This window comes from Carassius gibelio, chromosome A15 (assembly GCF_023724105.1).
Source record: "Carassius gibelio isolate Cgi1373 ecotype wild population from Czech Republic chromosome A15, carGib1.2-hapl.c, whole genome shotgun sequence".
Classification (NCBI taxonomy): Eukaryota; Metazoa; Chordata; class Actinopteri; order Cypriniformes; family Cyprinidae; genus Carassius; species Carassius gibelio.
Window position 1 is genome coordinate 25,389,093 of NC_068385.1, and position 26,808 is coordinate 25,415,900.

Consider the following 26,808-nt stretch of genomic DNA (forward strand, 5'->3'; position numbering starts at 1 on the left):
GGAAAAAAGGGCTGCCTCCACAACTTTCATGAAGACATGTGGCGACAGGGACAACCTGAAGACCAGGACCTTGTACTGATATTCCTGTCCTTCGAATGCAAAGCTCTGGAATGGCCTGTGGCATGGAAGGATCGACACATGGAAGTACACCTCCTTCAGGTCGTTTGCTCTAATTTTGGGGATGGATACACCTAAAGATGCTCTTCTGTGTGGTCATCATGAAAGAAAGCTTGTGAAGGGCCTGGTTCAAAATGCGTAGATCCAAGATTGGTGTCAACCCACCACCTTTCTTGGGAACAAGGAAGTAAGGTCTGTAAAACCCTGTCCTCATATCGGTTGGAGGGACCGGCTCTATTGCATCCTTTGCCAGTGCGAACTCTGCATCTGCTGCCTTCACTGAAGTAAAGTGGACGCCCCTGAACTTGGGAGGGCAAACTGGATTGCATAGTCAAGTCTGATGGTCTGACGGAGCCAACAAGACAGACTGGGAAGTGCTAGCCAGGCTCCCAGAAACTGTACAAGTGGCACCAATGGAACCACCGAAGAACCTGCGGTGGGACAGTGATGGAGAATGGAGGGACCCGGTCCGGTCATCTCATTGCCAGTCCGAAGCATGGTCATCATGTGCTGCTGCAGGTGGCTGAGTGGAGGCAGCAGCTGCATGTGTTTCATGGCCTCAGTTTACTTCTGTGCAGCAGATAACTGCTAGGCGAAGATCTTGCCTCGTCAGGTGGCTGCGTTATTTGGCACAATTGCATTGCAACCGACCACTCCACTATAGGGACTTTCATATACTGGGAGAGTTTCTGACAGTGAGGTGCCATCCACAACCCAGTGAGCTCATCATGCACCTCCAGAAAGAAAAACAATCATCCAGATGGCTGCAGTGCTGCTGGGTCATCCTCTCCAAAAAGGTCTGGCTCACCCTCCGAAGCAGCAATCTTCATCTGATCGTCGGGGAGAGCACTGAAAGATACAAGTGGTTCCCACAGGAGGGTCCAGCCTGTTTTCTCGGTAGCCCCACTGGCCGTAAAGTGCCGGCGGAAGGAGGAGCCCTTGGTGGTTGGTTCCTCGGAGGGGAATTCCTCACCATCACCATAAGACCAGTCCAGCCAGTGCCAGAAGTAGCACCACCCCGGCTGCCGCCAGAGGGAACCCTAGATATAGGCATAGGTACCCCACCCCTTTGCAGGAAATGGAGTTTGGTCCACAGTTCAGAGACGGTAATTGTCCAGCAATCGGAGCTTGACTCTTCCACGAAAGCTACCTTAGTATGCTTAATGCCCAGACATGAGAGGCAGCGATCGTGACCGTCACCTGTGGCCAGGTAACGTCCGCATCCAGAAACGCAGGGATGGAATGGCATCTTTGCTCTTTTAGAACTCGCTCTTTTAGTGTGCTGAAGTGTACAGGGGAGATGGTTGCCTGCAACACAAACTGGAGGTAGTGCAGCCTGATGTGTGCAACCAGGGACATCATGCATTCATTATTTTTGAGAGGGCACAAGTGGGCGTGGGGGGAGGTTGGGGGGTGGCATCCTGTGATACACAGCAGCCAAAATAGAGCCGTTTTTTTTTTCTCTAAACATTCCCAAATGCATTAACTATATCACAAAATATCATGATTCTCACCTTTATTGATTATGCTAGTTGATAGTGGGTGTTGGTCAAAGTATTTGCCATAACATATTTTTAATAGGACTGACTTTATATTTAATGTGAATTTAACATGAACAAAATATGAATAAAAACTACTTATCATAACACTTTCATTGGACAGAGAGCAAAGAACATTTTCACAGTTTAGAGTTCAAGCACTCTTGAAAACTCCCATTAAAATCATTGAAGTTGTTTACACTGTGAAATGAATATCTTACTTACACATTTATACACATATCTGTAGTTTTTTTGTATCTAACGAGATAATACGCCAGAAATAGTTATTTAAACAGTAGGTGAGTGAAAAACAACACCGCCATTTTAGTGATGACTCATCTGAATACCCCTGATTGATCATTGCATTCATAAGCTTAACAGCATCTTGTGTGATTGGTTATAATGCATGTGTCAGGCTCAGCGCCAGCCAGAGAATACAGATTTGAATTTTAGAAGCTGGTATGATGTGCTGAACTACATCATGCTGATGTGATTGTATCAAATATAGAAAATATGTATTGGCAATTTTTTTGTCTTGTTTCTTGGATCCACACAGCATCCATCATTAAGATCTATGCTTGTAAGAAACTTTTTTTTTTTTTTTTTTTTTTTTTTTTTTTACTTGGTTCTTACATGTTATTGTAAATTTACTTGTGGATTATTAATTAGTTGTTTGGACTCTAATTCTGATGGCATCTATTCACTGCACAGGATCCATTGGTGAGCAAGTGATGTAATGCTACATTTCTCCAAATCTATTCTGATGAGGATACAATCTCATCTACATCTTTTATGGCCTAGAGTGAGTAAATTGTCAGCAAATTTTTATTTTGGGGTAAACTATTCCTTTAACAATGTAGTAGAAACAATTTGTACTCAAAAAACTCCGCAAACAATTTAAAATAAATTATAGTAACAATAAAATTAAAAGTTACATTTTGAAATGGAAAAACTGAAATATCATCCTATGCTCTTTTTGTTGAGTTTCCATTGTCCTCATTTGTAAGTCACTTCGGATAAAAGTATCTGCTAAATGACTAAATATAAATGTAAAAACCATATTCCAATACATTGTTTAACCTATTTCAAATGAAATAATAATAATAATAATAATAATAATAATGATAGTAATAATCAGTGTACATACCTCTTGGTGTGTCTGTGCTTGTACCCTCTTTAGAGGAAAGAGAATGCTGTCTCTTGAGCTCAATATAAGTCCTGGGTTGGTTCTTTTGTGTGGGGTAGACTATGTCCTCTGAGATCATCTCTGATATCTGCACAGTTGTCTCAGAGTCTGTGACCAGAACCATGGCGGTGGAGTCTTTTAAACTAGCGGCGGCCCCTCCTAAACCCGCTCCTATAGCCTCTTGGCCTTCCACGATTTTGGAGCTGGAGTGCGGGACCTGCCCTGCCGCTTGCCCTCCATTTCTTTGTGAGCATAAATTTGTCATTTGTGTTCCCTTTCCGGAATCTGTCCCTTGATGGCTGTAAACTTTATACCGGATCATGAGGATGATGATGAAAACAAGGACGGAGGCCACGATGATTCCTCCGATGATGATGATCATGGTTCCGCCCAGGAAATGGCTGCGGAGTGACTGGCACTGGCTGTACTCTGTCTCTGTGACAAATGTGACACAGCCCACCTGCCGTGTGGTGGTCAGCGAGGTCACGCCATCATCATAGACGGCCAGAACGCACAGGTCGTACTCACGCCCGGATACGAGGTCTCGCACCAGGAAGTCATAACTCGTGGAGGGAATCATTCTGCAAGACAGGCAGGCAGAGTTGAATGTTATCATGTATTCCCCAGGTAATACATGAATATAATTAAGATTACACTCAGAGAGCATGTGCATGTATTATCTATGGCCACATGATCACTGTAGAGAAATGTATTTAATTTTATCATAAATATGAATATAATGCACATCATGTTCATTATGATTAATGAATTTAATATATAACATACTACAGTGTAATCTGTAGTCATTAGAGAGCTATTTCCCATCATGAAAAAAAGGCCAAGCAAAACTGTACTCTTTATTATAAGGCCCCATCAACATAACCAATGTCAAAATCAATACACAATACATTATTGATTTCTACTTGAACTGTATAATATTAATAAGGTGTGATTAAGTCTATGGGTGGAGTGTTAACATTTAAACAGTACAGTAATGCAATTTGTATTTTTACAGTAGAATAACATTTTTATAACATTTTTTTTTTTTTAATAGTTGTATATTCTAAAATACTATAAAACAAATTATTTGTGTCATGTTTTATATATATATTTCAAAATAATGTAAAAATTACATATAAGTTATGTAAGTGTTTATAGGTTATAGGTCTTCCTTTTCTTCTATGCTGTTACTTTATTTTTATTATAATTTTTTTTTTCTTTATTCTTCAAGGCTGTTATTTTTATTTTTATTTTTTCCCTCTGGAACACAAGAGTAAATGTTACACCGTTCCTGCCATAAAAGCTCCAAACAAGCCAAAAAAAGCATCATAAAATGGTCCAAATACACTATATTCCAAGAATTGCGATAGCTTTATGAGAGAAAAAGACTGAAAATTCAAGTTGTAGTGTCTTTTTTGGAGATTGACAGACCAAGGTCACTATAGTCTTTCATTGTTTGGTGTTGTGTAGCATTTATCAGTTTATGTTTGATAAAAAAACATATATAATAATAATAATAATAATAATAATAATAATAATAATAATAATAATAATAATAATAATAATTAATAAATAAAGAAATAAATATAGGAGTGTTTCAGTTTGGAAGGACATAAAGGTGAATAAAAAAAATATAATTTTTCATGTTTACTTGAACCATGACTTCAAAGCCTATGTTAGATTTCGTTAAAAAGAAATAAACTGAAAAATATATACTTCATGTTACGATACAACAAAGGAGACAGCTGCAACGTTTGGTTATTGATTTTAAAGTCATACTTGAAGTGTTCTCATTTGCGTCTTGCCTTCTGTTCAATCAACAAGAAACAGCACTTTAGTTTTTAGTTTTTGTTTTTTCACTAAAGATGACATGTTTCAAATCCCTCTGCACCTTAATGCATTTCTCAAACACACTTCACACACAGTTGCTTCATTTGCATGCCGTCAAGGGCCTTTCCTTTCTGTATGATATTAGGGCCACCAGTGAAGTCTTGTGTTATTAGAGAGGTATTGCAGGCCATCAAAGACCCTTTCAGAAAAAAAAAGAGCAGCTAATAAAGAAACACAAAGATAATACAAAAGAGGACTTTGTGCAGCTGTGGCACAATAAAAATGTTCAAATTACCAGACCCATAATTTAGCGAACAACTGATAATCCTTTTCTCTCTGGCGCCACATAAACCAAAGCCTATCTCCATTTTTGCAGTGAAGTTGTTGTCATTTTCAATTCTGTTGAATTCTCAACATTACTGGTCTGAAAATAAAGAAAAACAGTATCGATCTCAGTTTATCCCTAAGTGACTCTAAGTTTAAGTTTTAAAACACACCTTGCTTAAAGCAGTGATTTACGTCAGCAGCGTCACTGCGGAGTGGTGAACGCGGATTTACAACAGACTCGGAAGCGAATACAATGCTGAATAAAGTCATAATTTTTGTTATTTTTGGACTAAAATGTATTTTCAATGCTTTAACAAATTCTAGCTGACCCTCTGATGTCACATGGACTCCTTTGATTATGTTTTTATTACCTTTCTGGTCATCGACAGAATACCGTACATACATTTTCAGTGGATGGACAGAAAGCTCTCAGACTAAATCAAAAATATCTTAAACTGTGTTCCGACAATGAACGGAGGTCTTACAGATTTGGAACGACATGAGGGTGAGTCATTAATGACACAATTAAAATTTTTGGGTGAACTAACCCTTTAAGAAGTGCATCTTATAGTTGATATTTCAATTTATTAAAATAATTACTTGGAGGGAAACTACGTACGTCCTCCAATCCAACAGCAATAAAACACTGTGGTATATGCCGCAAAGTAACACGGATACTAAGCTTGTTAGCGCTGTTACCGCACACCTGCCACAAACTAATCAGTCATTTAATAACTTCAACAACAAGAAAATATGAGAAAACAGTGCTCTCAAAGAGAAATCACACCAATATGCTTTAGAGAAGAAGCGGTATGTTTTATCGATGTGGTGAAACTAAAAAAAAATACTAAAAAAAAAACTTAAGTCAATAGATGCTAAGGTAGCACCTCGTTTGTCATGAGCTTATAGACAAATTATGCACAATATACAACTTATTTATAATCACGCTGCTTTTTATAGCACTTTGGGCTAAAAAAAAAAGTGCTGTATCTACTGTATGTTTTTCAATGCAGCCTTTTGCAGGATACCCTTTGTTAGGCAATACTTCCTAGATAGAAACCAAGTGAGTCATCACACAGAATGTTTGTATATTTTCCATGTACCGTCAGTATCGCCCAAAAAGACAGCTTTTTCATCCTCTAGAGACAAAAAAAAAAAAAAAAAAAAAACTATCACATGCACATACAGCAAGATCTCATGCCGTGCTATGTTCTAGCGTAAAATCCCATCTGTGGTCTTAAACTGTGTAACACAACAATCACACCCGCTCTACAGTAAACGTAGTGACCCAAAAACTTTGGACAACATTGCACACATCGCAGATTTTTTTCCTGCACAGTAGCAGTTTTGCCTTACGTTAGCATCCACTAAGCTTATTTATCAGTACAATTATCAGCGCTGTAGTCTCCTGCGTACCTGACCAGTTTGTTAACTAGCTTGTGCTGCGGGAGCATCGCTGAGTTCAATTTTCTGTATGTGCGAAATCCTGCCACAGCAAGATTGGCTCTCGCATGTTAGGATCTCAATGCTGCTCACTTTCAGGGACCAATTTATCACACCAATCTATCTCATATCAGGCTAGGGCTAAAAGCACACCTGTTAACTAGCTGCTGAAAAGCTATTTGTAACAAAATGTATGTTTTTTATTGCATCAATAAAATCAAGTACTGTCAGATGCCTGATCAAAATGAACAAACTGATGCTGATCACTAGGACTTACTGTACCACTCAAATATCTGTTGGTTAAGTTGGGGGAAAGCATGTCAGCAAGTGTGGGATCTCAAAGACGAGATAAGCTCATTATTGGAGTTAATAGGTAAGGCTTACGATTTTTCTGAGCTGAGCGACATAGACTGGCTTAGTGATTTTGCATTCACTGTGGACATACTGGGACACATATAAGTGCTGGACGAGAAGCTACAAGAAAAATATAAATTTGTGCATGAAATGCATACAAATGTGAAAGCCTTCGAAGCCAAATTGACTTTATTCTCAAGGAAAATTGCAAACAACACATTTACTCATTTCCGCACACTTGCGACAGCATCTGGTCTCTCAACTGAGGTTGTCAAGACCATTCCCCAATCCAGAGCTCCATCTATGCGGAAACTGTATGCCTTGAAGTGGAAACTTTTTACTTCTCGGTGCGGACAGCGACTACAAGACCCAGTCAACCGCCCAGTTGGTACAGTTCTGGAGTTTTTGTAGGCGCAATTCTCTTCAGGTTTATCTCTGAAGGTGTATGTGGCGGCCTTAGCTGCTTACCATGCCCTTCTGGGTGGTCAGTCATTGGGAAGACACCCACTTGTCACTCGTTTCCTTGCCTAAAACTTGTCTCCCTGACTACACATAACCAGGAGAAAAGCAATTTCAAACAAAAAGGCGCCCACCTCCCTACAGGTTTCCTTTAAAGAAAATCTTAAGGTATTATGAAAAATATGTATTCAACTACATTCACAATAGCACCAATGGTTATAGCACTTATCTATCAAAGTTGTCAGCCCAGGAAGAGCCTCACCTGCCACAGCTTCTGCTGTGAACCCAGGCTGTTCCGCAGCACTGACATGACAGCACTCTGGTAAATGACAAACTGTCTGCTCTGGTTCTCCCTCACGCATCCCTCACATGGACTGGATGCCATGGTGTAGACTCGTTTTCATAGCAGTAACACGTTTTGGAGACAAATAGAGCACCGGAACTTATTTTATCCAGACCCAGCAACACACATCCAGAACAAATGAGCTTAAAAAAAATATATATATTTATTTATTAATTGTTTTTACAAAAAGTGAAAATGGGTCCAACAGACCCGAACACCATTCAAGAGTAAAAAAAAATATATATATACCTGACCCCAAACTTTTTTTCAGTGTAGTAGAAGATGGAGGTCAACAAAAGTCAAACCATGCAATGAAAATTCATGTCACAAAAAGCTGTACTTCAACGAAGATATTCATAAGCAGTTGACGTTGGGTTACATGCCTGGCAGTCCTGTGGAGAAGGGGGAGTGGGGCTGGGTGGGTGGAGGAAGGATGAGGCTTTGGCCCATTCCTCATTCCCATAAGAGAGCCAAGGAGAGCATGAGCCTCAGGCAACTCAAGATGTTCTTATCTCCTTTCCCAGCTCCTCCTATATAGAGCAGGTCTGTTTCCAGTTTGCATGCGACAGGGAGAGTCAGACTACATTTGCAAGTCTCACATTATAAGAAAATCCCGTGGAGCTGAATGATTTGCAAATACGATTTTAAAAAAGATGGAGACATCCAGAGATCTTCTAAGTAAGGAATTATCCAGGCTTCACCTCATTTTATGATACAGTACTTCATTACCATTGGCTCTTATTTGAATTGCATGATATTAATTGTATGCAGTTGCATAACAGCTTCCACATTCCAAACGCATGCTACCATCGAGCTGCTGTCCTCCGTCCCTAATGCACATTACACAAGGCGAGGCTCTGTGTGTCTGCACCTACCTTGTGCATTGTGCCAGGGCTTGCATTATTGATGTGTGGTGAGATTCTAAAGAGCTTTACAGAGGTTAGTGGGTGGGCAGCAAATACAACCCCTGTCTCCAAACCCTCAATGTTCCTCTTCTTCTGCACTGGGACACCAAGCATAACTGGTCACTGAAAGCGGGCCTATAATATTCACTCATCTCTTATTCATAAGCTCACCTCAGAGGTCTGTACCTAGCAAACATGGGTATAGGTCTATGCTTTGGGTTGAAGGTCCCTTGAATGTTGATCCTTGTGCTGTAAATTACGTCTCTTGACCAGAATAGCTTGAGAAATGGTCTAACCTGAAAAGTGCAGCTCCTGTTACCTACTTTTGTTAAAAATAAGTGTGCTTAACTGTATTTAATTAAAGGCCACTTAAGATGACTCTAAAGGAACTTTTTTTTTTTAAATGAACATGCAGCTAAACCATTAAAATTAAAATGCCTTAATGATGGATTTGTTCTTACAATCATGCAGTTTTTCACCTCACAAGAAGTTAATTGATGAACTGGAGTCATGTGGATTACTCTGATGTTTTTATCAGATGGACTCTCAATTCTGACGGCACCCATTCACTGCAGAGGATCCATTAATGAGAAAGTGATGTAATGCATTTCTTCAAATTTGTTCGAATAAAGATACAAACTACATCCACATCTTGGATGGTCTGGGGGTGAGTAAATTTTCAACAAACCTTGTATTTTGTGTGAACTATTCCTTTAGGTATACATTATTTTAATAATATATAACATCTGTAATAATAAGTACTCTTTTTAAAAGTATGCTGAATTATACTTCTTTTTCACATGGATACAAATCCAAGGCCGGCAAACATTTACTCTGAAAATTAAAAAAGAAATGTTGTTGGGAATTGTGAAGCCATGTTAATATTTGATGCAAAACATTTCTGCTTTGCTCTGACACTCCTTTGCTTGTAAAAAGACACCGCTACTTCACTCTCCCACTTCTGCTGAAAGAATGGCTTGTGTTGGTTTTAGCAGGAAGCTGAATGACCACACAGTGAACTGTGAAATGTCTGGATCATGTGTCTGCAAATCCATGCATAAACACAAGCAAACACTTGACTGTCAGAATTGACAGAATTCTCATTTACAGTCATGTAAGTTGTTACTGAGATTCTGACTGAACTCAGCCTTGCAATTAAATATGGATTATAGTGTTGGTTGTTCTTGAATAACAGGGTTTACAGGTTATATTTACTTAGAAAACATGCATTTATACTTGGAATTCTTCCCGCATGTTTTTTTCCCACGCTTAGTCTACATCATTTTCATACTGTGATCTAGAAATATAAAAATAGTTTACAAAATGCATTTTTAGAGCTGTCAAAGTTCACATGTGCATTTACAGGAATAGTCCTCCCCAACCCCACCCCCACATAAGAAAATATAATCATCATTATTTACTGAACATCACTTAATTTTCAATTAATATTTTCTTTCACACAAAAATCATTTTTTACAATATATAATACAAAATTTTGCAAAATAGATAAACATTTGACAATCATTTTGACAGCAATCATTACAATTATTGCATCATTACATTGCTATATAGCAATATACAATAAATATTTTCTAGAAAAAAATAAACAAATATGGCATATTAACAAGGTATAAATCAATGTTAATAACTGTAATGGTCTTTGTTTTATCAGCATTTGAGCTGGTCATAACTGTAAGAAACACTAAATTGGAAAATATACCAGAAGCGACAGAACCAGAAAGCTCTGAGAACACGGGGATCCACACCGCAGTGTCTCATATTTCTGTGGAAATGCCGTGGGCAATCAGGCCACGCTGGGAAAGATGCATTCCCGCAATTAAATCGGTACATGCTTAAACTGTCCTGCCGACTCCTCGCTGCATTTCTGAATGCTATCTCGCACTCAGCCAGAGAAGGAACCCGTTTGCGGTAACTGCTTGACAGACTGGAGGGGAGGAGGATTGAATTATGTTTCACAAAGTCAGCTTCCAAAAAGCTTCCAACACCAGTGTTATGGATAGATAGGGCTTTTTGTAGCAGAGCTGCTGTCCGACAACCGACTCGTTTAGTTTCACAATATGGCTTTTCAACTGGCAGACCTTGTGTAGTCCTCAGGTGGGCAGCGCTGGAGGTTTCACGGCTTTATGGTCATATCTGTCACAGCAAAAGCTATCATTTTACACAGAACAGAGAAAATAAATGGCCTATTGGATTTAGGTCAAGATCAAACGCTCAACAAACTAAGCTCATTCGCAAACTGTCTGGATAATCCATCAGTTCCTGTCTGAAAGAAGATTCCCAGTCACCTTGAATATTTCTATGTGAATGTCGTCAAAAGAAACCCACTCTCTCTCTCTTCCTCTTCTTCAGAACGTTCAAGGCTTTTCTGTGACCACATCTTCATAAAAAAATAAGTTGCAAAATAATCAAAATGCTGAGCCTAAAAAATTAAATAAAAAAATAGTGAAGGAGAGAGAGGAGAGAGCAAAAGGCTGGTTCAACAGAAGAGCATGGCCTTATAAATCTCTCCTTTTTCCATTGAGGATCGATTGATTTGATAAACGGGGGGAAATTGTGGTGGTGCTAGGTCACTCCTTCAATTCTGCCTGGTTTCACTGTAAGCGCAGGGAATTTAAGTAGCTCTAGGTGGAGATGGTCTATCTCAGAAAATGCCTTTATTGCATTAAAAAGAAACCTCAGTCACACTTGCTAGCTAAAGGGCTTTGCTGTTTAGCTTAAGGGAGGGGGTGTGATTACTTTACAATGGATGCATTTCGGCCTACATAGTGTTCTTTTGATCTTTGAATTTTAAGAATTTGATATTGAGACTCCACGATGCAACCTCGTTTATTAATGGAACATTGTGTGTAAATGAAGCAAATGTTTACCCCCATGCTCTGTTAAAATTCAATTTATGGTCCCGGACACCATATTATGGTTATTTTGAAACTGACCTGTTAGTTTGCCTTCTAAGTCGTTTTAGATGTCCATTCATTCATTCATTCATTCATTCATTCATTCATTCATTCATTCATTCATAAATAAATAAATACAATTAAGAATTAAATGACAAATAACAATTAAATACAAAATTGAAAATGTTACTTAAAATTGTGAACAACAACAACAACAACAACAACAACAATAATAATAATAATAATAATAATAATAGTTGTTGTTGTTGTTGTTGTTGTCAGTCAGTGGTGCTTTTAAAACCACAAAGAAAGAGAAATGTTTACTATTACCAAATGCTTAAATATAATGTTGGTAACAGACAGACAGACAGACAGACAGATAGACAGACAGACAGACAGACAGATAGATAGATAGATAGATAGATAGATAGATAGATAGATAGATAGATAGATAGATAGATAGATAGATAGACAGATAGATAGATAGATAGATTTAAGTGAAAACAAAAAAAGTAAATAGTACTTTTGCAGTAGCATATATATTACACATTTAAATTATTAAACTGCTTTCTGTTCAAGGAGACAATATGGTCTGAGGCAGGGAAATTACTTCTCTTTCATAACAATGATTCCAATTTCTTTTGTTTTGTTAGATTAGCATATATTCTTCAGGCTACCTGTTGTCGGCTGTCATTAAAATCACTATCTAGGCCAGGGAGAGCTGTTTTATCTGCAGGGGTGTGGCACGTCATTTTAATTAAAGCGTGTAGTCTCACTCAGGTAAAGGTGAAGTCCATAATTAAAAATTGATCTGGGGCGCTGCAGGAATGATGAAATCCTGGGAGGGAAGAAGGAGGCAAGAGGAGGTGCGGTTGATCGAAATGCAAACTCAACATTTTGACAGGCTGCAGTTTTAGGTCCAATATAAGGGTATGGATTCCATATCAAGTAAAAATATGGACAGTAATGTACACACTACCACTAACAAGTTTGAGGTGTGTAAGATTTTTTATTAATACTGAAAGTATCTTATGCTCACAGAAGCTGCGTTGATTGAATATCACAGTAATATTGTGGAAAAAAAAAAAATAGTACAAATGTAAAGTTTTTTTTTTTTTTTTTTTTTTTTTTTTTTATGTGAATATATTTTAGAAATACATTTCTGTGATGCAAAGCTGAATTTTCAGCATCATTACTCCAGTCTTCAGTGTAAAACAGTTTAAACTGATTCACAGAAATGAATCAAACTTTTTTTTTTGTTTAAACCAAAGACTCTCCTAATTTATCTTTACTCTCTAATACATTCCGGACCAGAAACTATAACGAAACTAGTCTAATGACAATATGTCTAATCATAATAGTCATAGACAATGACAGTCTAATGATGCATTACAATGTTACTTTACAGTGGGTCTCCATTCTCCAAATGGTCATAACTGTAAGAAACACTGGAAAGTATAACCGGAAACAAAATGCATTAAGAGCTTGGGGGTGAACACTTTTGAACACAATGAAGATGGTTCACATTTTTCTTATTTTGTTGATATATATATATTTTTTTCGATTTAGTTCTGCCCTTCGTAATCAACAGAAGATATTTGTATGTTTCCCGGAACTCAAATTAATTACAATTTACCTTGATCTTCAAATTCCAAAAGTTTTCTCTTAATGCATCTTGTTTCCTTCTGGAGCATCAGTGAATGTTTCAATCTTTTTTAATAGTTGTGTTTGAGTGCCTCAATTGTCCTCAGTTTGAAAAGATGTATCTCCAAATCATACAGTCACTGGAAAGGGTTCAAATATGCAAAGAAGCTGGAAAACTGAAGAATCTGCAGGACCTTAAAGATTTTTCTGAAGAACGCTGCTCAGTTTAACTGTTCAGAACAGACAAGGAACTCATTCACAACCATCACAAAACAGAAAGACAGTTGTGGATCATCCAGTTAACAGCACACAGTATTAAGAACTAAGGGTACCCAAACTTTTGAATGGGGCTATTTTAATAATTTCAGCCATTTTTCCTTTGACTAAATGTAAACATCTTTTATGTACAATATCTTACTTGGGACAGTACTAAAAAAAATAACATGCATTTAGTATGATCTCTCTTATTTTTTGTATATTATTCACATTTTCACAGATTGCGCAAGGGTTGCCCAAACTTCCGAGCCCCACTGTATCAAATTTAACGAACAACTGATTATGAATATCTCATAAACATTGGTCGACAATGGGCCTCATTCATGAAAACTTTCAGAAAAATATATGTAAATTTGAATTCATAAACACTTCATAAACCTCACATTTGATAGTTAAACATGTGGCTCTGCTGTTCTATGAAGGAATAAATACATAAATTAATGTGTACTCTTCTAATTGCTACAGTTAGCTAGTAGCACTATCATTAGCAATGGCAACAGCATAATTGCATTACTAGATCACTGACAAGTCGCTAATCTTCTATGCACAAATACGGTATTTGGATGAGGATTTTTAAACCAATAGTAATCTAGATTAAGGCCTTAAATTTACCTAGATAATGGCCTTTCATCAAAACCAGGCAGTGGTTTCATACTTCCATAGCAGTGTGCAGAGAGTTTGACATGTGAAACTGACGAAATGGTGCAGATAATGCAGACTTCATGCTCTTTACCACTGCAGGCCAGTGATGCCCTTGCTGGGAGACATTTAATAAGCTCATCAGTCATTCATGATGAATGAAACATTATCCCTTCTCTGCTTCCCAGTTCACACATTAACCATCTGCTAATCAGGACTGATTGGGCACAACTACTCTTAAGTTCATCTGGGGAAACATGACTGCAATGTATACATTCATCTTCCAGCACAGCCCTGGTCAGTCATTATCAGTATGTGGGCTGTGTTTGTTTGCACGTGCAATCTGGTTAAAACAGTTAAGAAGCCCAGTGGAAACATCCTATGCAGCATTCAGAAAGCAACACATGCTGCAGCTCTGAGAGTTAACATTGACTGTCAATTAACTAAACGAGTGAAGAAAAAACAAATGCAAGGAATTTAATCCCTGTGCATAAACGAGAGAGGTTTGTTCAACCAAAAATGTAAATTTTGTCAATGTCATTAATTATTCACCCACATGTCCATCAAAACCTGCAATAACTTAATTCATCTTCAGAACACAAAATGGGATCTTTTTGATGAAATCCGGGAGCTCTCTGGTCCTCCATAGACAGCAACAGAACTACCATGTTCAATGTCCAGAAAGGTAGTAAGGACATTGATTGAGACTTTAGTCTTTGCAACTTCACAGATCATCTTTATGCACCAAGAGCTCGTAACGCTCCGAAGAGAAAGGAAAAATTGCAATTGCATCATATGACTCCTTTAACAGCCATCCGTCCCTGTGGTGGGTAGTAACTAATTAAAAGTAATAACATTATCTACTTCACTTCATTTCCAGTTGCATGAGAATACTGTAGCTCGGTTCATTTTAAAATAGTATCTTCAGTCTTGCAGGGAAAAAAAAAAGTATTTATTTTTATTTTTTTCTCACCTAAAAAGCTTCTGTTAATCACATTTTGGATTCAAAATGTTGTTTAGTTATAATACTTAAAGGCAGTAAATTATAATAAAATAATATTATATAAATAATATTATATTGTATTATATATTATATTATTGTTTTTCTGGTACAGTTTTGAAACTTATTTCATTCAAAACACCCATAAAGTTGATGCAGTCATGTATATGAAACAACTTTTCAACTACAAATACATCATCCATCCATACATACATCCGTCTTATTTTCTACATTAGCACCATGTGATTCACAGTAAACTATGAGGCATATGCAGAGATAAGCAATATTGCACATGAACGTATCCACAACCCTCATGCAACTGACAATCTCACCACCAGTGAATTTCAACGTGTAATTTACTCTATTTGTCTGTCACGCTATATTTAAGACTATCTGGACAGGTTTTCTCTGAGGACTTTGGTAGTGTTTCTCAGGAAATCCCATTTAATCCAGTCATAACCCTAATCCTAATCTAACACTTCTAATTCACTTTTGATATATTTTGACCTTCTTGAAATGTTTAACTAAAGCTAAATTTAAAGGTCCTATGACATTAAAATTTCACTTTCTGAGGTTTTTTAACATTAATATGAGTTCCCCTATAGCCTGTATATGTTCCCCAAGTTTCTAGAAATTTGAATCGGTGTAAATTGAGATTTTTCTATCTTTCTCTGCCTTTGAGAAAATGGAAGCTCAATCAGGCTGATCTTGAATCTCCTCGTTGTGACGTTGCAACGAGAATTGTTACCTCCCCTTTCTCTGCTTTGCCCGCCCAAATATTTACATATAATTCAGCACAGGCGTTACAAACATACTTTTATGATATGGATTCAACAGCACCGGCACAAACAGTGAGTAACAGTGTTCATTAATGCCTGATCTGTGATCAGTGATTTCTGATGTGTAGCTAATCATTCAAGTTCACACAGACTTTCTTTCTAAATCGTTTAATAGATGCATCAGTGAATCAAGCCAGTGACTAAACGATCAACTTCACGTTGTTTCTCTTAGTAGCATGAAACAAATCTGTTATTTAAATTGTGATTTAACTACAGAGAGCGATCAAAGAACGCTCGCTTTTTTTCCGGAGCTGTTACACATCGCGAGTATATCTGCACACTTGCCCAAACTGCCGTTACAATGAATGACGCTGTTATGCTGCACAACGAACGGAGCTCTTACTGTATTCATGTGTTTGCTGTTAGCTGTGTTGAAAGCATTTTGTGAGAAAACGTGTTGCAATAATGACGAGATCACTGCATCCACACGATAAACAGACTCTGTCTACTCAATGCTCATCACTGCAGCCTTTCATGTGATGGGAAAAGATCGAACATTTTCTTATATAATCCACACTTCCACGATTCGTTAATCTCGACAGCTGTAATAGTAAATATATATATATATATATATATATATATATATATATATATATATATATATATATATATATATATATATATATATATATATATATATTTTTTTTTTTTTTTTTTTTTTTTTTTTTTTTTTGAGAGGGGTTCCACATTAATGTATTTTGAATGCAACGATGTCAGCCAATCACAACAGTTGTGGTTTACTGGAGTCTCACAGCAGACACACCCCTTCAAACAGAGCATTCAAGCCAGAGGGCTAATATCAGGATCTAAAAATGCTTTTTATTTCTACATTTTGAATGTAAAAATCATACTAACAATATAAGTACACCTAAGAGAACATTAAAAAGCATTTAAAGATAAGGAAATGATCCATGCCATGGGACCTTTAAGAGTTGTGCTACCTGTTGCACCTTCAATACAAATTTCAACCTTATTTCTAATAAACTAACAGTTGGTGGATCAATAAGAAGATTATGAACTGTTCAGAACAACTACTTTAGAAGTCATTTATGATGCTTATTTGAACAAATTATATACATAATGCTATAATTTTATCACAAATTTAAGTCTTGTGTATTTAATGGGTTTTGAACCGTTCACACATGTCCTATGATAACAAATGTAAATGAATCCTTTATCCTGCGTGTTTATCAGTTTTCAGTAGAATTTATTGTGCAAGATGGGACGGAAACAGAAAAAATGTTTATATATATATATATATATATATATATATATATATATATATATATATATATATATATATATATATATATATATATATATGAACAGCATTTTGGCTGTTAAACAACAAAGTGCCCAGTCTCTGATTTATGAGAAGCTGCTTTTATCCTCTTTTACTATGCTCTACAAGGATAAGCTTATTTTCTGCAGCCCTACACAAGAAATCTTAAGGATTTTTATTTAAGGAACACAGCTGTACTCTTTTCTTCCTCAAAATAAAACACTCAGTGAATAAAAGTATCACCCCCATTAGATGTGCTATAAAGACAAAGCCAGGCTTTGTTGCTCAGAGCATTCTTTTGCCACAATGAAAAATTGCAACTGAATTTAATTTGCGCTCGCTGATAGATGTGAACACTTTCTTCTCAACAGACACCTCTATATGAGCAAAGCAACTTAATCAGTCCTTTCAAACAGATGCTTTTCAATGACATTTAAAGCAGATTTTTATTATTCTTCCAGCAGTTTTAATTAATCGCCTGTACACATTAGTTTATAGCTATACTAGCACAAAATGCTAAATTTAGCTAAATATAGCACTGAATATGACATGGATTACCTAGATAAGATCCTACTTAAATATGAATTCAGTATGTTTTTGTTCACATTTTGCAGAGCTTTCAAACATTAAAACAGTTCAGTCAATCAATCAGTCAATCAATCAAAATGTATTTATAAAGCACAATAAAAACAACAGCACTGTACTGTACAAACCTTGCTAAAAAGACAGAAATAAATATAAACAGTTTTAACCACAATGCACTAAAGAGAAGAAAATACAAAAAACACTGATAGTTGACATATACTTATACTCTAAGTATGGTCATAAGCCTTGGAAACGTGGTGTGTAAGTTTTTAACCATCTGTCCATCCATCCATCCATCTGTCTGTTTCATTCATTCATTCATTAATTCATTAATTTCATTCATTCATTCATCCAACCCCAAGGCTTTTAAAATTTAAATTTGCAACATTCAAAGTTTGTCTTGACTAACATTGCTTTTTAAAATGTACTTTCTAATTTAAATTAATATTCAGTTGCAGGAACTGAATTAAAAATTTAAAGGAATTAATTCAGTTCTGAATGATGCACAACCTTGGTAAACATGAACACATTTAACCCTGGTAATGCATTTAACACATTACTAAAGTCCTATTCATTGTATTCATATCCATACTTGCATGTGTACAGTAAAGTCTTATAGTCAGTCTTTCATTTAGGGAATAAAAATGCCTATTCTGGTTTTTGTCCCCTCCAACTGTCCTCTAGTGTGAAAAGAAACAGGAACCTATTTTGATATGTCTGTCTCTATCTGTCTGTTCATTTGGAGAGGGTATTCAAGGTGCTACTCTGCGCTGTCAGTGGTACATTGACTTCTTGTGGCATCCTGTCAGAAGGAAGTCTGGCCAGTATCTTTACTGATAATATAACACAAGTGTCTTTCCAGGTGCAGTATGGCCTGGATTTATAGTTGTTTGTGTACAGTTAATGTATTAACCCTTTATATAACATAGGCTTTAATAGAGAAATAGAGTATAATCTGTATGCATGCCCTAAAAAAAAAAAAAAAAAAAAACTATTGACACGCTACTTCAGTCAGAAGAAACAGCATTATGGAGATTTGGTTAAAAGGTCACAAGAGAAAAGAAAAAAGCTTAAGCAAAAGTGACTGGATGCCTGTTTTAGAAGCAGTCGCTGTGCTTTAATGTGCAAGAGGTTTAGCAAGATGAAATTCTCCTTGGAATGACCCAGTTTCTCAGAGTTTTACACTGTGATTCACTTTTAAAGTGATAGTTCAGCCAAAAGTGAAAATTATGCTATTTACTCATATTCATTTATATTATGATTACACTGGCAGATTATAACAAACTTATATTATATTATAATAACAAATTTATATTAGATTATAATAAACTACTAATAATTAATAAATAGATAAATAAACAACTAATAAATAAATACATAAACTTTACACAACACCATGTTATAACCTTATACACTTTTATTATAGTGCATGGTTTGTAAAACATTTTGATGTTTGCACCACCTAACCAGCTTAATAAGTATAGTATGGCTTTTCTGACATAGTAAATGTGCTTGTTAGCTCACCTGATATTGCATTCCATTTGAGATAAGCAGTGCTTGAGTAAAAGTTCTGTGAAACAATTTATTTATTTTTATTATATATTTTTTTTTTATGTTTTTTTTTGTGTGTGCTAAACATAAGAAAGAAAAGCATACAGTACAGGCTTTGAAAGAGATGAGAGCAAATACTGTACCTAATGACAGAATTGTCACTATTGGGGGAATTGAATATATATATATATATATATATATATATATATATATATATATATATATATATATATATATATATATATATATATATTATGTATATATATATATATATATATATATATATATATATATATATATATATATATATATATATATATATATATATATATATTTTTTTTTTTTTTTTTTTTTTTTTTTTATTGTAAATATTTAATGCCCATTCATTTCACTGAAACATTTTGCCCAAGGTTGTGAGATGACTACTAATTCACAGTCATCCCCAGCACCCAGACTAATCAAACATACCAAACAGCTGTGAATAAGTAGATATAACAATGGGTGTTGATTCTAAACATCACCAAAGACAAAATAGCCTGGTTTGTGCCCATCTCTCCCATCACAGATTTAGTTTACACTCATTCATGTCAAAATTAATAATTTGTTAGTATGACCACAGAGTCATCCTCTCTGATATTTCTTTCTTCTTTTAATGGATGAGATTTCTGAGGCTCAAATTAAACACTTTGAATTTTGTATATCCCACAGCTTTAGAAAGTGCACTGGGAATACATGGCCCTTAACTGATAGATGAAGAAATGTTTTCTCTTTTATCATGACAAAAGCATTCTGTGGTGGAATACAGCAGAAATTACTCCTTTATTTTTATTTTATTTTTGGCATTCTGAAACCTGAAGCATAAGGCTGGTCCATGGAGATGAAGACCATTGATTGTTGCATTAAACACAGAAAATAAGTGACAGTAAACAGAAGAAATATTTGGAGTAAGTCCCAGCTATAAAATCAATAAAGACTGGTACCCAACAACAAAAACAGCATATCATCACAATAATAAAACAGAAGGCTGAATACCTTATTGGATATGCAATTGCACCATAAAAAAAAACATTGCAGCATTAGCACAACCAAATGACCAACTATACATGTGATTAGATTTTCAATCTCACAAAACAATGAGGCATCTTACCTGTAGACCAAAGTTTCATCTGCCGAGCTGTTATACTGAATCTGATACATCCTGATACCAGGGAAATGTTGTTGCGAAGGCCATCTGATGAGTGCAGAATTTGCCGTAAGCTCAGCAAGTACCACCTTCCTCTCCTGAGACCTGGTCTCATTGCTTACGGATGAAGTCGACTTGGCAGAGGTTAGAATATCAGATGGTCCTGGATCAGGTTCTCTGATTCGGTTAGTGCTGTTAGCTAGGTGCGGCAGTGGGTTCACCACCAACTCCACCGTGCCTGTAGACTCCCCAGCGGCGTTTGATGCAATGCAGGTAAAGACTCCTGTATCCTTCAGTGAAGTGATGTTGATCTCCAAACTCCCATTGCTAAAGCTTAAAGTGCGGGAGGTGTTGGCAGCTAGACGGCCCTCTGGGGAGATCCAGTGAACATCTGGGTCTGGGTCTCCATTGGCCTTGCATTTCAGACTAGTGGGCTGGCCTTCCATGGTGAAGGTTTTGGGAGATTTCCTTGTAATAACAGGTGGATCACATATGAACTCCTCCTCTGGGATGGTCCAGAAGTACTTTGCTGTAAGGTCAGGAGGTGATGCACAAGTTTCCAGGTCATCCTCTCTCGTTAGCCTCCTTAGCCAGAGTAGCTCACAGTTACAATGCAGTGGGTTCCCTCCAAAACTTAAGACGAGGGAGGAAAGGGGTGACCCTTTTGACTTGGCATAAACTGGAATCCTAAGGAACAAGGGGTCAGGGGGGATTTTCTTTAGCTTATTGGAAGTCATATCCAAACGGGCTAGTTTGTGTAGGTTTGAAAAGACCCCTAGAGGCACGTTCTCTATGAGGTTATGGTCCATGTTAAGAGTGTTCACATTGGTGAGGCGTCCTATAGTCTCCCATGGTATTTCCACCAGGTTATTGTATGAGAGATCCAGGTCCTCAAGAGTCCCCAGAAAGTCATCAAATGCATGTGGAGAGATGTTGTGCAGTTGATTGTTGGCAAGGATAAGATGCCGAAGGTTGGTGAGTCCCCGGAAGTGGTCGTCCGTGATGACGCTTAAACGGTTACTGTCTAGATGCAATGCACGCAGCCGCTTAAGATCGGCAAAAGTGTAAGGCATAATTTGGCTAATGGTATTGCGGGACAGTGTCAGGTGCAGGAGACTTGTCATGTTTGCGAAGTCCCTTCTCCTCACCGCTGTGATGAAGTTCTCGGTGAGACGCAGCTCTACTGTACGCCTGTCAATGACTGTTGGCACGAAAAGCAGGCCGGTCTTGGCACAGAGGATAGTTAGAGATGGTGACAGGTTCTGGCACATGCAACGCTTGGGGCAAAGCTGTCCCGCCGTAGACACAGCCAGCAGCAGCAGGGAGAAGATCAGCCACTCCATCTCTCGGGGGAACTGCAAAACAAGCAAACACAATGTGCCAGTGTGATGAAAATTAATGTAAATGCACTCTCCACTCAAATGTTGAAAGCAAATGACTTTGTAAAATGCACTGTCCCTGTATTTGACAGAAACAACATCATGCATTTGACAGTGGCCTAGAGTAAGGTTAATATTTTGTAAAGTATTTTAAGCAACTCTTGGACTCTGTATACAAATCCACATTCAAACCTGATGTTCTGTTTGGGGTCTCTGAGATTCCAAGGTTATTTTAATTCTGGTTGATAATTCATTACTTTTACTAATCTCATGTGAACTGATTATAAACATCATTTCAAGGTTCAACTGTGCTGCATATCAAATGTTACATAATTTTGGGTCTTAAAGACCCCTGGATATAAAACATTAATGCAATTACAAAAAAAAAAAAGTAAGAATCCTTGTACCATGAACTGTACCATGGTAACAGCACACATTGGCCTTTCCCTGTTATGATTGCACAGTAATGTAGAATTGACTCATTATAAGTAAGTTTATGTGGAGATGATGTAAGGTGGCAGAAATATCTAACCTCTTGAAACTCTTTTAAATATCATAGTCCACACTGTAACAATAGAAATTCATCATGTTTGCCCAAAATCGAACTAGAGTCATTTGAGTGATAACATAGAAATATGAGAGGAAAAAGGAGACCAGTACAAAGAATTCCCACATGTTCAATTCCACCTTCTCATCTCAGTAACAATAAAAACAATTTCCATGTTACAGATGAGGTTCATTCCAAAGTACAGTAGCGGTCCTTCATGAAATCAGTGCATCTCAGTAGGTCTCGAGGCTTATAATAGAGATTATCTTTGTGTATATTAGGATGCCATGAAACAGGATTTAAGCAACAATTTTACAGAAGCACTTCTGTCTTGCTTAAACAAAGTTGTGGTAAATTAGTGTTTCCTGAGATGCATATGACAAGCTTTTTAATAGATTGAGAGCTGTACTTGTGTGGTTATATTATGACATCATAAAGCTGCTCCTCTGGTTGCCAGTATTTATGACATAAGTTATTCTGCTCCGGCCATTGGCTTTACAACATAAGAGTGACTGGTTTATATATATATATATATATATATATATATATATATATATATATATATATATATATATATATATATATATATATATATATATATATATATATATAAAATTATTATTGTGTGAATAAAAAATAAAAAAAAAAAATATATATATATATATATATATATATATATATTATAAAAAGTCATGTCACTGCCTGTAATAAAAATTCTAAATGTGAAAGAAGACTGTGGTGCACAGTCTGGAAAGTGTGAAAAGAAAGGGGATATTTCCTGCAATAAAATGTAAATGGGAAAGGACAAAGGAAATGTGCAATTATATACACATACACATACATACATACATACATACATAAATGTTTTATATTTATTTACTTGGTATTTAGAAATGAACACAGAGCGAATCCAATTTAAACATGGATTAGGTACTTTGATTGTAATTGCCTTAAGCAAGCCACAGTGATTTGTTTTTCATAAAAAAAAAAAAAAAAAAAAAAAAAAAAAAAAGATTGAAAAAATGGGTAAAAATCAGACAAATTGTCTCATGGGGCTTGTTTGAAGGCTTCTCTGATAATCAGATTCATAGAACGTTATCTCTGATGTATCAATCTGATTTGGAATCCAGTTAAAAGTGTTTTTCTGCACCATTGGTGTCACCAAAGAGCGTGCTGTTCTTTGTACTTTATTACGGAGTTAGCAGTTTTTAAATGTTGATGATTTGACAACTCTGGATCATTTCATTCTTCAAAACTCATCTCAGAGTCTATGAGCTCAAACCTTAGTGAAGTTTGGGAGCAGATTATTGATTGATTAACAAAACAATACTTTTATTTAGAAAGAGTGGATTCAATTGAACAAAAAAGACTATAATGCAGATTCATAATTTTCCAAAATATTTATTTTTCAATTGCTGATGTTTTGGACTTTCTATTCATTAATTTTGTCAAATAAATAAGAAGGCGAAATAATCTCACTGACCTCAAACTGGTAGTGTCTATTAGGGTATATTGTAGTGTAAAGACAGTTACAATTATTATGTTTTATTTATATATGTATTTATATATGTATTATGAATTATGTTTTAGACTTTGTTTGTCATTGATCTGACAGACAAGCAGACCGGCTGCAAACTCAGTGTTAAAATGAACATTTTCAGGAAGACTGGCATGTATAACATAGCATGTATACCTTAAACTAAAGATAATTCTTCAATCACTGAATCAAGCTAAAGCCACATAGTATACAGTATTAGGACTATCCACTGGGAATTAATGAAAGATTAGTTCATGGCACTACTCAGACACAAACCTAAATACCCTTCAGAACAGTAGCCAGTCCTTCTTCTGAAACCTCTCCATCTGTAAGAAGCTCACGTTCAAAGAACGACCGGTGGATAAAACTAGCTGAACTAGAAAGTTTCTACTAGTGAGAGGCAGAAAGTGATTTACGGAGTCTTTCTAACATTCTGTGCCTCTGCGACTGACAGAATTCCTAGCCCAGAGAGCTCTGACACAATGGAGATGGATTACCACGTCCATGTCTGCTTTCTACCCGAGTGCCCATGGGCCCGGTGAGGTAAAAGTGTGGTAAATCGATCTGAACTTCCTTTTCCTCGAAGGCAACCTCACCTTTTTCTCTCTCTCTCTCTCTCAGAACTCTGACCAGCTGCAGCAGTATTTTGCCTGCCTGTTTTGTCTTTGTCTGTCTATTCAAAGCGTCTGCATATTAGTTGCAACTACTTTGCTGCAATGCATTGTTGTGCATCATCATGTGACTCAAACCCCTTTGTGCTTCAATCAATGTCATCCAGTGGAGAGCTCTAGAATCAAGCAATCACAGTAATCATATGCTGCCTTGGGACTTGAGACGCGACCCACAGGGCGGATGTCATACTTGTCTGTCACTCACAGTATGCGCCAAATTATGAACTGAATGAAAGCTACTGTTCTGGGCTCTTCAATTAAAAATTCACAATGGATTTAATTCGGCACAGTGGAGGCCCAGTCGGGTGTTATCAAAGATGGATACCCCTGTGGGGTGCACCAAATTGGCTTAAAAAAACACAAAAATAAAACTCCGAAACCAGTATAGACACAAACCCTGAGCGTTTTATCCTGGATATCAGCTGTCTCCAGCTCCCATTCAGCTCGGGTAAAATAATGCCCATTAGTTCATGTTGCTATGACAATCCACAATGGAGAGTGCATTTATCACATCCTATTATCAAGCATTCTATCTTAACAGTGGGCCTGTGGCTTGCTTCTCAGTATTGAACACTGATCTGAATTATATCAACACAATGACAATCCACAGAAACAAGGATTTGTTTTTGTGAGCCAAAACAGATGCTTCAAGTACATAACACATTCAGAAAACAGCAGTTAGCCATTTCTACTGTTTCCGAGGCCTGTGTATCCATTACAATCCTCCTAGCTACTGAAGGCCTCATTTGAGGATGTTCCCTGGTCCATTTAAATAAATAACTAAAGCAAACTAGTAGGTACATTTTGCAGAGGTTTTCACTTAAAGGAATAGTTCACCCTAAAAAAATCCAAGATGTAAATTACTTTGTTTCTTCAGCGAAAAAGATTACACATTACATCACTTGCTCACCAATGGAGCCTCTGCAGTAGCTGTGTACCGCCAGGATAAGAGTCTAAGCAGCTGATAAAAACACCATATTGATCCATAAGTAATCCACACAATTCCATCAAGTCCATCAATTAACGCTGTGTGAAAAGCTGTTTTTCTAAGAAGCAAATCCATCATTAAAGCATTTTAACTTTAAACTTTGCTTCTGGCTAAAATATGAGTCCATAATCCATAATAATGCTTCCTCCAGTGAAAAGTCAAAACAAAATGTTAAAAATGTCTTCAATTATTATACTTGTAAATTAATTTAACAAGTATAAATGTTCAATTCAGTCTGTCAATTAATATTAATTTACTGTAGGTACAATGTAAAATAAATAAATACATACATACATACATACATACATACTGCACTACCAATGACTAGAATGCTCCAGGATTTGTATTTAGTTTTATTTATATATATATATATATATATATATATTTTTTTTTTTTTTTTTTTTTTTTTTTTAATATGTTGGTGTTATATATTTCACTGGGATGTTATAAGTTGCACGCTGAGTAAATACAGCTGAATAAAACATTCCAGACTGCAAAACAACACAATGTGATTATTTTAAAGGTGATTGTTATTACACACACACACACAACAAAATCTGGTCCTCAAATCTGTTTGGCTGAGAGGAGTGCAATATTCTAGTGTTAACAGAACTAGAATAGTGTGTCACTAGCACAGAGAGAATATTGTGTCACTCCATTTGCAATATTTCTTGCAGCAAGTGTCATGGTGGCCTCACAAATCCACTACAATAATAATAATAATAAAAACAATATTAAAAAAAATTATAGCATTGGGAAACAGCTGTGTTTGTGTTCGTGATGGTGATTTGAGTTACATTGCTCCGCCATTAGATGGCAACAAGAGACTGTTTTTTATGTTGACTTTTATGTTGAAAGAGGCTGAAACAGGGTTGTAAACAAGGAAGTAATTATTGACTTTCAACAACAGCTATAACATCAGAAGTAACCCTTAACAGATAGAATAACGAATATGAAATTGACCTGAAGAATGAATGCTGTATCAGAAGCTGGTAATCACACTCACTCAGTTCATATCTCTCTCAAAATACTCTACTCCACATAATATAGTAATACAGTAAGCTTTCAATAAAGCAACTCAACGGTCCTTCGTTACTAGTTCTAAAGTTACTTTTTGGATCAGAAACGGAGGCTTGGGCTCAGCTGTTAAACTGTCAAACTGATTTTGAAACCATGGCGGAAGTTTGCACAAAAGAGGGTTTTTAAAGACACCCCATTGTTGTTTCTTATTTGTTTACACAATTGTGCTGTCAAACTGTTGTATAAACGC

General features: G+C 36.4%; 1 protein-coding gene across 3 annotated transcripts in view; it reads right to left on the minus strand.

The window, feature by feature from the left end:
* Positions 1 to 26,808, minus strand: part of LOC128029443 (leucine-rich repeat and fibronectin type III domain-containing protein 1-like protein) — a 129,353-nt gene that overhangs the window by 16,805 nt on the left and 85,740 nt on the right. For all 3 annotated transcript variants that reach the window (XR_008187388.1, XR_008187387.1, XM_052617231.1), the window contains 2 exons: positions 20,381 to 21,771; positions 2,803 to 3,422 (listed from right to left, as the gene is read on the minus strand). Coding sequence is in view for 1 of the 3 variants with exons in the window: in XM_052617231.1 (XP_052473191.1) it covers positions 2,803 to 3,422; positions 20,381 to 21,759 (1,999 nt within the window). In the remaining 2 variants the exon portion in view is untranslated. The remainder of the gene's footprint in view (positions 1 to 2,802; positions 3,423 to 20,380; positions 21,772 to 26,808) is intronic.